The sequence below is a fragment of the Argiope bruennichi genome, chromosome 2 (assembly GCF_947563725.1).
Source record: "Argiope bruennichi chromosome 2, qqArgBrue1.1, whole genome shotgun sequence".
Classification (NCBI taxonomy): Eukaryota; Metazoa; Arthropoda; class Arachnida; order Araneae; family Araneidae; genus Argiope; species Argiope bruennichi.
Window position 1 is genome coordinate 90,475,952 of NC_079152.1, and position 11,805 is coordinate 90,487,756.

The window sequence follows — 11,805 nt, forward strand, 5'->3', positions numbered from 1 at the left end:
ACTAGACCTGGGATGATAGACGAAGCATGCATTTCAATAAAACTGAACGAACAACCGCCCATTTTTCTCAGAGATTATGGCAGGCCGAGCTAAACAAGAGGCGTCTATAATGTTTCTGTATCTCAAAATGAATAATTTGGAGAACGGGAACTACACAATTGTATTCAATTTAAAAGAGCTTTGTTAGATAATATTTATAAAGGATTCTATGGAATATGTATTTTTTTATAATTATAAGACTGTAGCGCAATTACAAAATGGACCTAATCAATAATTCTTATTGATTTTTTTGAAACATTCTGTTACTTTTTAGATTATTCTGTATGCTGTCAAGAATAGAATACTATTTATGCTTTCATTATCTTAACGTCTGTACTTTTGAATTGCAGAGAAACCTGACAAAAATAGTCCGTCGAAGTATGAAGGAGACGGAGTTGTCTTCAAAGCAAAACTGATTGGTGTTGAATCAGTATCCGATCCAAGAGGAGACAAAATGTGCCAAGAGGCGATGCAAAGGTTGAAGGTAAATTCATTTAATATTTTATTTTTTAGATATTTGAAATGTTTTGAATCTAAGTACTTTTACACTCTGCAAGCACGCGTTTATAGGTTTTATTAGAAATGTAAATGGCAAGAAATTATTTATGTATAAAGTATATTTGTCGTAATGCAATTGAGTAATATTATAGCGTTTTTTGCTATTGTTTTTGGAATTATAATTCCTTTGTTAAGAACAATGTCACATTAAATATGATGAATATATTTGTAAAAGGTTATTGAAAGAAGAATTAATACTGGGTTAAAAAATAAAATAAACATTAAAAAATAAAGAAATATTTTGCATTCTTATGGAAACAACATGTTTAATATTATATACACTAATAATTTTTCATTAGTTGATACAGCTAAAAGGAAAGGGTTTTAACGTTTAAAAGTAAAATAATCTTGCATTTACTCGTAAATCGGTAAGAAGGCCGAAGAAAGATATTATAATCCACTTATTATTAAACACTCGTACACTGTTCAAAAGTATTGACACTTTGTTCTTAAAATATAGTTTATTTTCAGAGCTCTAGGAAAGTAATTGTATCAAGATGTATTTTTTTTTATGAATAATTCATAATTAATGAATTAAAGTTTTATTTTTGCTTGCATCATTTACATCAAAGTCAGTTCGTTAATTCCTTGATTTCATTTCAGTTGAACGTTAAGAATACTGGTCCACATAAAAGGAAAATAACTATATCTGTTTCTCTACAAGGCATCAAAATAAAGGACGAGAAAACAGGGGTAAGTACTTGCATTATTTTTCAATAAACTAATAAAAAAGCATGCAAGTATTTTTTGTAATAGTTATCAGATATTTAATATAAGAATCATAAATTTAGGTATTTACTTATTGATTGCTTCGAAATACTAAAAATTCATTTTTAAAACGAGCCATTCAATTCCATGTATCGGTCGAATGGCTCGTACGTATCATCGCTTATATGTAGATAATAAACTTTTTGTTATGATATATATAATGAACTTTATAAACTCTGTATGAGGCCATTTGATTTTGTAAGTTTTCCAAACTGTTTACGATCTTGGTCCTTTACAAAAATCGCCATTCCTGTATTAAAAATAAATATTCGAAGAAAAAGAATAATTTCAAAAGGGAAGTTTCAAGGAACTGCTGCCTTCATTATTTATATATCTAAATTAAACATTATCTTTATATATCTAAATTAAACATTATCTTTATATATCTAAATTAAACATTATCTTTATATATCTAAATTAAACATTATCTTTATATATCTAAATTAAACATTATCTTTATATATCTAAATTAAAACATTCTTTATATATCATTTTAAATCACTTTCCTGGAGATTAAAATTTTAAATTATAATTGCGTTACGTCACTATGGTGTAATAGTGACAATATGCTTTCATACTAAAGATACTTCTCTAAGTCTTGGTATAAACTAAGTAATATACACGTTTGTCATATAAATAATGACTCTATCTAGCTAGTCATCAGACCATACTACAAAGCTGAATGACAGGACAATCGCGAGTCGGACTTTTGTTTTATATGATAAACCATATTGCAATATAATAGTTTCTATTATGCGTTCCATGCGGGAATCTTGAAAAAAAAAAACAGGTACGTCACGTCATCGGCTGTGACGCCGTGAGCTAATTAACATTACCATTATTGTACCATCAAAAAAAAAAAAAAAAACGGCGGGAACCATTTATACTAAATCCTAAAATTCCAGATATAGCTTAACTTTTTTATTTCTGTATAGATAAAAGTTTTTAGCTTTACATCCGGAAAAGTTAAACTATCTGAACAATGCCAAAATTTGAATAATCATAGGCTTTGATAACAAAAATTTCTACACCCTGAAATGCTTCTGAAAAATTTTGCCTTGTTTTATTTCATTCGTTAACTGATGTAATAAAAATTATTCGACAAATTGCACTTGTGTTGGTTGATGAAATATTCATGAATTATTGAAAGAGGACAGGGTTTTTTTACTGCAAAAATTTATTCAGTTCAATATAAATTAGAATTCTTATAATGAAAATTGAAAATGTCTTTTCATTCAACCCTAAATAAGAATTTTTTTTTTTATCTTCAATAAAATTGCGTTAGTTTTTTTTTTTTTTTTTTCAAATGAATATCACTATGTATTCATAAAATGTGTCATTTCATATTGTCGCTGGCATTTCAACATGCGCAGTTCGTATATTTTATTTTATGAAAAGGATGATCATATATCGAAAATTTTTTTTCCTATCTTATGATTTGTTAAATTTTGTATCATAAAATTCGTCTTGACATTTTACAGGCCGTGATGTACCATCATCCGGTTTCCCTGATATCTTTTATATCTCAAGATATATCAGACGCAAGAGCGTTTGGCTATGTATTTGGATCCACCAGCGAACCTCACCAGTTCATTGCAATAAAAACAGAGAAACCCGTAAGTATTCACTTAAAATCTTTCTCATCTATGTTCTCGGGCAATGGCTAAAAAATTGTTACGAGAATCGTCTAATAAATTGAGAGTAAAAAAAAAAAAGTATCTAGAATCAATAGATCAGACAATGCTACCAAGAATACAAGACAAACAATAATTTTACCCTCACGTCATTTATAGTTGGTATGCCATTACTAGCTCATAAGAAGAAAAGTTTCATCTATTGTTGTAATAAGGATAAATGACTCCTCCATCTAAAATAATATCGCTTCGGATAGCTTCTTGTCATTTTCGATTTTAAATATTTAAATAAATTATGGCTCCAAGATCATCTATAATATGCGTCAGTGTGCCTCTTCGGCCTATCCTTTCTCTTGATCCTTTTAAGTGCGATTAATTAAAAGTCCATGTCCCGTTAGTCTTAAAAGAATTAATTCAAATGATTCAATATACAGGTGCCAAATTAATATCAATTTTACGTAACGAATTGATATCAAAGAAATATGGTTTATTTCCAATATCAAAAGAAAATATTTTATTTATTTTATACAAATGTGTAATTAAAATGATGTATTTATATATTGTGTAATATTCTAATAATTAATTCACTCAACGTTATAATTTTTTTTCAGGCTTTTCATGTTGTTTTGGCCTTGAGAGATTTATTTCAAACAGTTTTGAATCATAAACAGGAAGAAATACAACATGTTAAAGAACAGACGACCGAAGAGCCTAAAGCTACTAAAGCAGATGAAATTGAAAAGAAAGAAGTGAGTTAAATTCTTTCATGCAATGAACATTTGCAGTACTTATCCGGTATTAAGATTATTAAATCAGTAACTCAAAACTAGGTATCGTTATGCAAAGTTTTCTAATTTGATAATAATTTTAGTGAAATCATTTAATTAATTGAAGAATCTCACATTATTAAATTGTCAATGATTTCCGTAATTTGGAACAAAAATATATGTATATTTCAGTAATGATGTAACTTAAAAATTTCTTTCTCGCATAGCTTTATATATTTTTCATGTTTAGTTTTCAATGATGTAGTAAGTAATAAACAATTTTAAACAATACGGTATTCATGTAACAATTTAAAACAAGAAAAACTATTAATATCTCTTAACTACTTAACAAAAGCACGTACCTAATATAAACTAAATTGTTATAACTTTTTTTTTTCTTTTGCACATTATTAAAATTTATTTACAGTAAAATAAATAAAAATTAATTGAAAATATTGTTTTGTGAAAATGTTTTTATATGGTTAATTGAAAAGGGGAATATATTAACAATATATGATTATTTATGAATTTAAAAATTTCAGTGTAAATAATTTCTTGACGTTATACTCTTTATTAATTGATTGTTCCAAATATCAACTGTTAATTTTATTATTTAGGATCAAAGCGTGAAAGCAGAAGAACCTATAAAGGTGCCAGAAGAGGCCAAACCTAAAGATGAAAATATATATTTTGTAAGAATTTTTTTAATTATAAAAATAGATTATTTAACTACACAATAATGGTATTAAGTTATTTAAACTTATGATCAGAAATTTAATTCATTTCATCTATTTTATAAATAATCTAATAATTTTTTATAAATTGTCACAGTATAATTTGTTTTATAAATAAATATATATTAACTATAGATTTATAATTATTATATACTATTTTAACTATAGATTTATAACTATAACAGAACATGCTTGATTAAAAATCGTATAAAGTGTTCTTTAAAGACATATTTGAGCACAAAGCTACTAAATTTAACTAGTTATTTTTTTAGGTAGATGGGGGCTCACTAAGAAAGAGCTGTTCAAAAATTTTATTAGATTTTTTTATTAAAAATTAATAAAAACTTTCCCTCAACAGATTCGGAGCGTATCATCGAGCAAAAAATCACTTTTATAGCTCTTTAAAATTAAAAAAAATTTCCAAGTTATATCAAAATTATTTCTGTATAGTTTTCCCTCTAATTTTAATAAATTTTCAAAATATTTTACAATATTTTTTCTGATTAGTAACTATGATTATGCATACGTGAGTTGCTATAATATTAAATATATTTTACAGGCACATTAGCATTGTTGTAATTAAGATTACATTTTAAAAAATGAAATAAAAGTATATAACTCAAACCTGAAACCTTATTATCCTAAGATCAGACTAGATGTTCGGGGCTCCTTATAATTTTTTTAATTGTAAAAGCATTTTAATTTATGAAAAGATATACATTTGACGTATTTCTTTATTTATGCAGGAAGTACTACTGACGGAACCCCGGCAAGTTCCTGAGGAAAGTTTGTTAGTCGACAATAAAGAGCCTACAACAACTGTAGATGATCTTTTAGGTTTACAAAATGAAATGGATAAATTAAAAGAGGTACAAATTATCATTTAAAATGTTTAGAACATAAAATTCAGTACCACAATTTAGTAATCTGAATATGTGCAAAATATTATTTGGAATTCAAATATATATGTATAAATACATAAAACTTATTTGATGAAACATTTATGTTCATGCTATCCTCAAAGATGGGAAAAAATCATGTAGTGTTCGGAAATGAATCTTCTAAATTTTAATTTTATGTGATTTATTGTATCAATACCCTATTTCAAATGCATTTGAGAATAACTGTACATCGTACTTTGTAATTTTGAGGCAAATAAAATGGCACTTTAATTGACAGTCTGCCTGAAATCTTCTATACCACCTCTGTGTTCAGAACCTCTTATCCACTGATATATTTAAGAACCAATATTTTATTTGATTTGTGTTGAAAACCAAATGCATTCATACATAGCATACACAACTCTCGTATCGCAAAAGTGGCAATATAGGTCATTATTAACACTTTTGATTGGCAATTTCCCGAGAGGTTGGAGAAAAATTAGAACAGAATTGGAAGAACGTGCACGTTACCCAACTATTGTCAATGTACTTCAAACCAGAAACTTGTTTAGATTTGGCGCTAATGACTTATTCGATACAAATCACATGTGTACACCAGGCCTTTCACACTAAACCCATATATCTACAAGGCAGATATTCGGTAGAAATAGATTTCGAACCCACCATCTTTTTGCAATTAAGATTCTGTCACTAAGCTGTCATGAATTTCCAAATTTACATGTGTAATGTGAAAATTTTATACTCTATTATTATTAATATTTGTTATACGAATGGAATTGTCCTGAAATAAATTCAGGATTTTAATATTCCTTTTATTCACGAAAATATTTTTACATAATAGTATTACACATTAGGAATTTAGTTTATTATTCAGAAACCTTTAATAATTATGTGATATGAATATATATATTATGCTAACTTTAATTTAAAACATTAAGAACCAATATAAAACTCTAAATTTGAAGGTACAGATGCTATTTACTGTAAAATTTGCTATTTCCTAACAAAATACTTAATTTCAGGGTATAAACCAAATGGATACCAGTATTGCTGCTGTTGCAGCATTCAATACTGATGTCCCATTACCAGAACCAGACCCTTTCGACACTTCTTTCGTTTTGGGTCCAAAACGGGTGAGTCTTAAATATAATACATGCATACTGTAAAATTATATACTTCCAGAAATATCTTTCACACAAAAGAATTACTTAGATTAATGTCATGTTTTGGAACTACCCTAAGTTATTTAAGAGCGAACATTGTAATTTTGAACCATTATTAACCAAGTGATGCTTACATACTTTTGCACTTGCATAAGTGGATATGTTTTCAAATTTTTGATCAATCAAAGTTGAAATATTAGAGGTTACCAATACATACACATATTATTTAAAAACTTGCGCATATTTGAAAAAAAAATTTCATTGCAGAAAAATTAATATTGTTTCTACATAGGCTGGAAAGAAATAATATTAATTGAAATCAAAGAAACAATATTATTAAGTAAAATCAAAGAAATAATATTATTAAGTAAAATCAAAGAAATAATATTATTAAGTAAAATAAAAGAAACAATATTATTTTTAAATCAAAGACACAATTTCTTTTGTGGCTTCAAAAAGGAAAAGTTGTGGCTTTAGAAACAAAGAATTTAATTCTAAATTAATGCAAAACAAATGAAACTAGTATAGTTTCCTTTATTGATCAAAACACGTAATTTCTTGACAAATATACTGCTGTTAATTATTATCAGAAATGGATCATTTTAACATACTGTAGATTTCTTTGCCTATTACTAATTTGTAATCTACAATTATTTACTATTACCTTGTTATTAAAAGAATATCAATTGATATGAATATTATTGTGCTTTCATAGTAATCTATTGATATGATTATTTGGCTTTCATTTTAATTTTAAAACAGAATTGTCATTTGATTTATAAATATTAAAACCGATAAGTCATGAAGAGTTCAATAACAGTGTCATTAATGCACATTTTGGAAATATTTTCAGGATTCCTTTCCTTTACCTATGCCAACGCCCATACCAGTTCCTGCCACTACAGCTCCTATGACAGTTGTAGAAGATAATCTGTTTGCAGAGCAAAGTGGATTCGGTGATAAATATGCTGCCTTTAATGCCATTGATACTATTCCTAGTGTTTTCGAGTCGCCTGAAAACAATGGAGAACAAAATGTGGCAGACATCAAAGATCTCGAAGAAGAAATTACGAAAAAGACAGCACCTGCCAAACCTCCTCGTCTGAGCAAGTCACCTGACTTAAGCGTATTCGCTGATCTAGACCCACTTGGAAAGGACAGGCCTTACAAAGATAAAACCGAATTTTTCCAGGATGTCAAAAATCCTCCTAAAAAGGTTCTGAATGATCTGGTTGATCCCAACAAGGAATTCCCTATTGTGTTACCCTCTGTTCCTTCTTTCCCTGTCGATTTTGAGAACATAACCCCACCTTCCTTCGTTAACTCTCCTGCATCTGTACCTCTGTCAACTACCCCCTTAACTACACCTATGGCTTATAGTTTGAATGGGAATGGTGAGAAAATTCCTAATCCTTTTGAAAGCAAAAACATCCCGGAAAACAATTATTATGCTCCGTTATCCAATGGTTTGGTAGGTTTTCCAATGAATGGTTCTTCACATGTTGGAAAATCTCCACCGCTTGCCAATCAACAGCTTACTGTTAACTGTAATTTAAATATGCAGCAAAATACAAGTTCTCCTATACCTATTCCTTCTAATCAAACAGGGTTAATCAAAGAAAGGGCATTTTCCAATGGAAGCATAGGAAGTCCTTATTCAAAAAGTCCTCTTAACTACAGCACAGATTCTCCTGTTAATTCTGATTATTACATTCCAAACTATAACAGTTCTGAAGGGAATAGTCCGACAGGATTTAAAAATGGTTTGCAACAAAATCATTACACAACAAATGGGGAAAATGGCCACATTTCACCTAATGGAAATACTAACCTTACCAAGCATAACATTAATAGCCTCCTTAATAATAACACTACTAACACTCAACAAAATGGTGTTTCTCGCCCCAGACCGCGCCCATCTCTCAACAAAGGAGGTTCAATACCGAATGGTGGACGCACTGTTTCATCTCACTCATTGTCAAGCGATTCATCTTCAGACTATGAGGTTATTAGTCGTGAAAATATGCAATCCATCGCCAATGTGTTGCTAACGAATGGGCATAGATTGAGGGCACAGTCCCTGTGTCTAGAATCGAACAATGAATTCAAACTAAAGCTACCTGGTGAGAAAAATATTTTTGCAAAACAGCACGATCCGTTTGCTGATGATTTCTTCTTCTCTTTACCAAAGAAAAATAGCCATCTAACCAATGCAGAAATTCCAGAATATGTGTGACCATGTGTGGTTTTATGTTTTGTGACTTGTCTTTAACAGGTTTGTACTGGTTCCATACTTCTTTTCGTCTTGTGTATGTGTAATCCTTATTTTGCTTACCATTTTTTTAGCAAAATTCTGTGGTTTTAACTACATTTATTTATAATTTAAAAATTAAAACAGAAGAATCTTACAATATAATTAATGAAGCATGGATATAATAATATACAGATAGCTATTTTAATTGTGGCTCTGTTGCTAATTTCTAAATTTTACTATACTGAAAAAAATGCTGTGAATAGTATACATAATTACATTTAATCTTGTTTCAGTAAATAAATGTATCTATGAAGAAATTATGAAATCTAAAAATTTTATATCATCTTCCATCCGGTTATACTATGTAAAGTATTCTTGACATTCTATCATTTTAAACAAAAATCAGTGGCATTGTCTTCCCAAAACTTTCTTGCATACATTCTAATATATGCAGTTGCATATTATTGGCAGACAATAGTTACGAAAGAGCCTTTTAAAATGCAATGTTTGGCGATTAATTGCTGAGATGTTTAGTTATTAACCTGTATATAGAAGTTTATTCATCTAACACTCTTCCTTTTGTAGCTATCGTGTTTATTTCAGCAGTCAGACTCACGATCTTCCAAGAAGCTAATTTTGATCAAAATTCGATAGAACTCTGCAAATTTAGTGTTAGTCTATATACTGAATTTCTTTCATCTAACTGGAAGCATTTTTAAGGTATCATATTCACAGAAGAATATAATTCCAGAAATGTGTTTTTCGAACTAAGGCAGGTCTGAAACGTGGAGATTTATAAAAATCACGAGTTCAATTATGATATTTTGGAGATTACGATACATTTTCTTAGTATACTTTGTATGTAAACAAATAAGTTTTTTTAAAAAAAATGCCTATTTCTGTCGTCAAAACTGCCAGAGTTGAACATTGTATATCACTATTTAAATACAGAAAATCACTATATATTTTTTTTTTATTTCACTGACTCCATGAAGAAGATCCCACCAATTAACATGTGGTTTTACCTCAATGTGATCATTCATTTATCCAAAATAATGAAATCCAATGTAACTTGGCCTTTTGATCACAAAACAGTGGAACTTTTTTATTTGCATCATTCTTCATTATTTTTACTAAAAAAGACTAGGAACAGTACAAAAATTTAGGTTTCATAATTTTTTCAGCAATTCATTTATTGATTTAATAAACATGAAATACAATTATTTACATCATTTAGAGCACTTTTATAGCTGAAAGTACATCTCTTAAAAGAATTAACAAATGAGTCACAATTAAACTGGGCACACTGTATAACAACAGTTATAAATATTTGATGTAAGTAAAAAAATCTTGTAATATAATTCAAAACCATTTTTGCAAAAGAAAACTAGGCATTTCTTTTTAAATTACATAATTTTTCTTAAATACTCAGAAGATATTTTATAAAAGTATTGCATTAAGAAAGCAAATAGCATATTCATAATTATAACTAGAAAATTTTAAATATTTCGGTTATTCAAGACAAAAAGTTTTTCTAATATTTTTTTAATACATGACAAATTTTTTATTCTTTTTTCTTTGAAAACGAGCTAAAAACTTTCGTTTTCATTCTTGTTATAATTTTTGCAATGATTAGAGCAGTACAAGCACATATTCACTATAATTGTTTTAAATTTGGTAATATAATTCATTCAAGCATTGCAAAACTATTTGAATGCAAAATGTTTGGAAAAATTTATTAAAAAGAAAAATTATTCATTTAAAAAGTTTGAAAAAGAAACATAGAATAAAAACTTACCATGGGTGTTACTGTTTCATTTGATTTTATTTCATAAAAGTAAATATTATGATATAAATGTATTTTAAATGTATTATATACTTTAAAAGGGGTAGTAATGTCATATCTGTATTATGATTGCCCTTATTAGTGCAATCATAATACAATCTACATAAAAATCCTACATAAATTTGCTAAGATTTAATTAATTAAATAACAATTGAATTTAATGAATAATATGATTAAAAACTTAATTGAATTAACTTTGTTAACATTAAAAAGGAAGCAAAACATAATCATGGAACAGGTAAAGACAAGGTTTACATTTTATAAAATTAATATATTAAAAATGATAAAAGATTAACAACTCTTCAGTGATTAAATAAATCATGATCAGATTATTCAGAACAAGCATTTTAGGAGATTTCAATATTGCATGAAATGGAATACTTCATAAAATCAACATGTAATTTTAATGTCTTTTTTCAATCTCTTTCTAAATTTTACTTTAAATTTGTATTTTAATAAGAAAAAATATAGCATTCTCTGTTTTTTCTTTGTTTTTGTTTTTTTGTATTTAAGTTCTAAAAAAGATGTATTTTTGAAACAAACATGTAAACATTTTTTCAGGACGACGAACTAGAAGAATCGCCATATGGTACAGTAGTCAAAGAAAAGAAAACGGAGGAAGAAGAAGTAGAAGAATGAAAGTTTTAAGTATATTCTAAAATGCATGAATTAGTAAGTGAAGAAAAAATTAGAACTGTTTCATATTACAAGTTATTCAAATATCTTATGTGTATATAAAAATCATTTGTGTTATTTAGGTAACTCCAAACAAATTAATGGTGGATTACAATTCAATAGAGTAATATTCAATTTGAACTCAACTAAAATATTTATTTGTAATATATAAAATTTATTCAAAATATAACCTTTTTTGTAAATCTATGGAAGAAAAAAACTTGTAAAATAATGATTTTCAACAGCATTTTTGTAGAATTTGAAAAATGAACTTTGTTTTGTTTTTGTTTTCATGGATTTTCAGTGTCTAATTATATATGTATGAATTGTATTAGATAATGAAAAATGAAATATATGTTTTCTATTGAAGATTTTTATTTCATGTTTTATGAATAAATGAATGTGTGATTGTACAAGTTTTTTTTTATTAAAATATTTTTATTTATATACAAAAATTATATACAT

The 11,805-nt window shown here is 27.5% G+C and overlaps 1 protein-coding gene across 4 annotated transcripts in view; it reads left to right on the forward strand.

Moving 5' to 3' along the window:
- The window catches only part of LOC129958047 (protein disabled-like), a 146,876-nt gene extending 135,120 nt beyond the window's left edge, over positions 1-11,756 (forward strand). For 3 of the 4 annotated variants that reach the window (XM_056070220.1, XM_056070211.1, XM_056070201.1), the window contains exons 3-11: positions 390-523; positions 1,201-1,290; positions 2,847-2,981; positions 3,611-3,748; positions 4,384-4,458; positions 5,247-5,369; positions 6,425-6,535; positions 7,419-8,840; positions 11,227-11,756. In XM_056070220.1, coding sequence (XP_055926195.1) covers positions 390-523; positions 1,201-1,290; positions 2,847-2,981; positions 3,611-3,748; positions 4,384-4,458; positions 5,247-5,369; positions 6,425-6,535; positions 7,419-8,801 — 2,189 coding nt within the window. In that variant the 3' untranslated portion in view covers positions 8,802-8,840; positions 11,227-11,756. The remainder of the gene's footprint in view (positions 1-389; positions 524-1,200; positions 1,291-2,846; positions 2,982-3,610; positions 3,749-4,383; positions 4,459-5,246; positions 5,370-6,424; positions 6,536-7,418; positions 8,841-11,226) is intronic. The other variant, XM_056070228.1, reaches the window with a different exon arrangement.
- Positions 11,757-11,805: the final 49 nt, after the last annotated feature.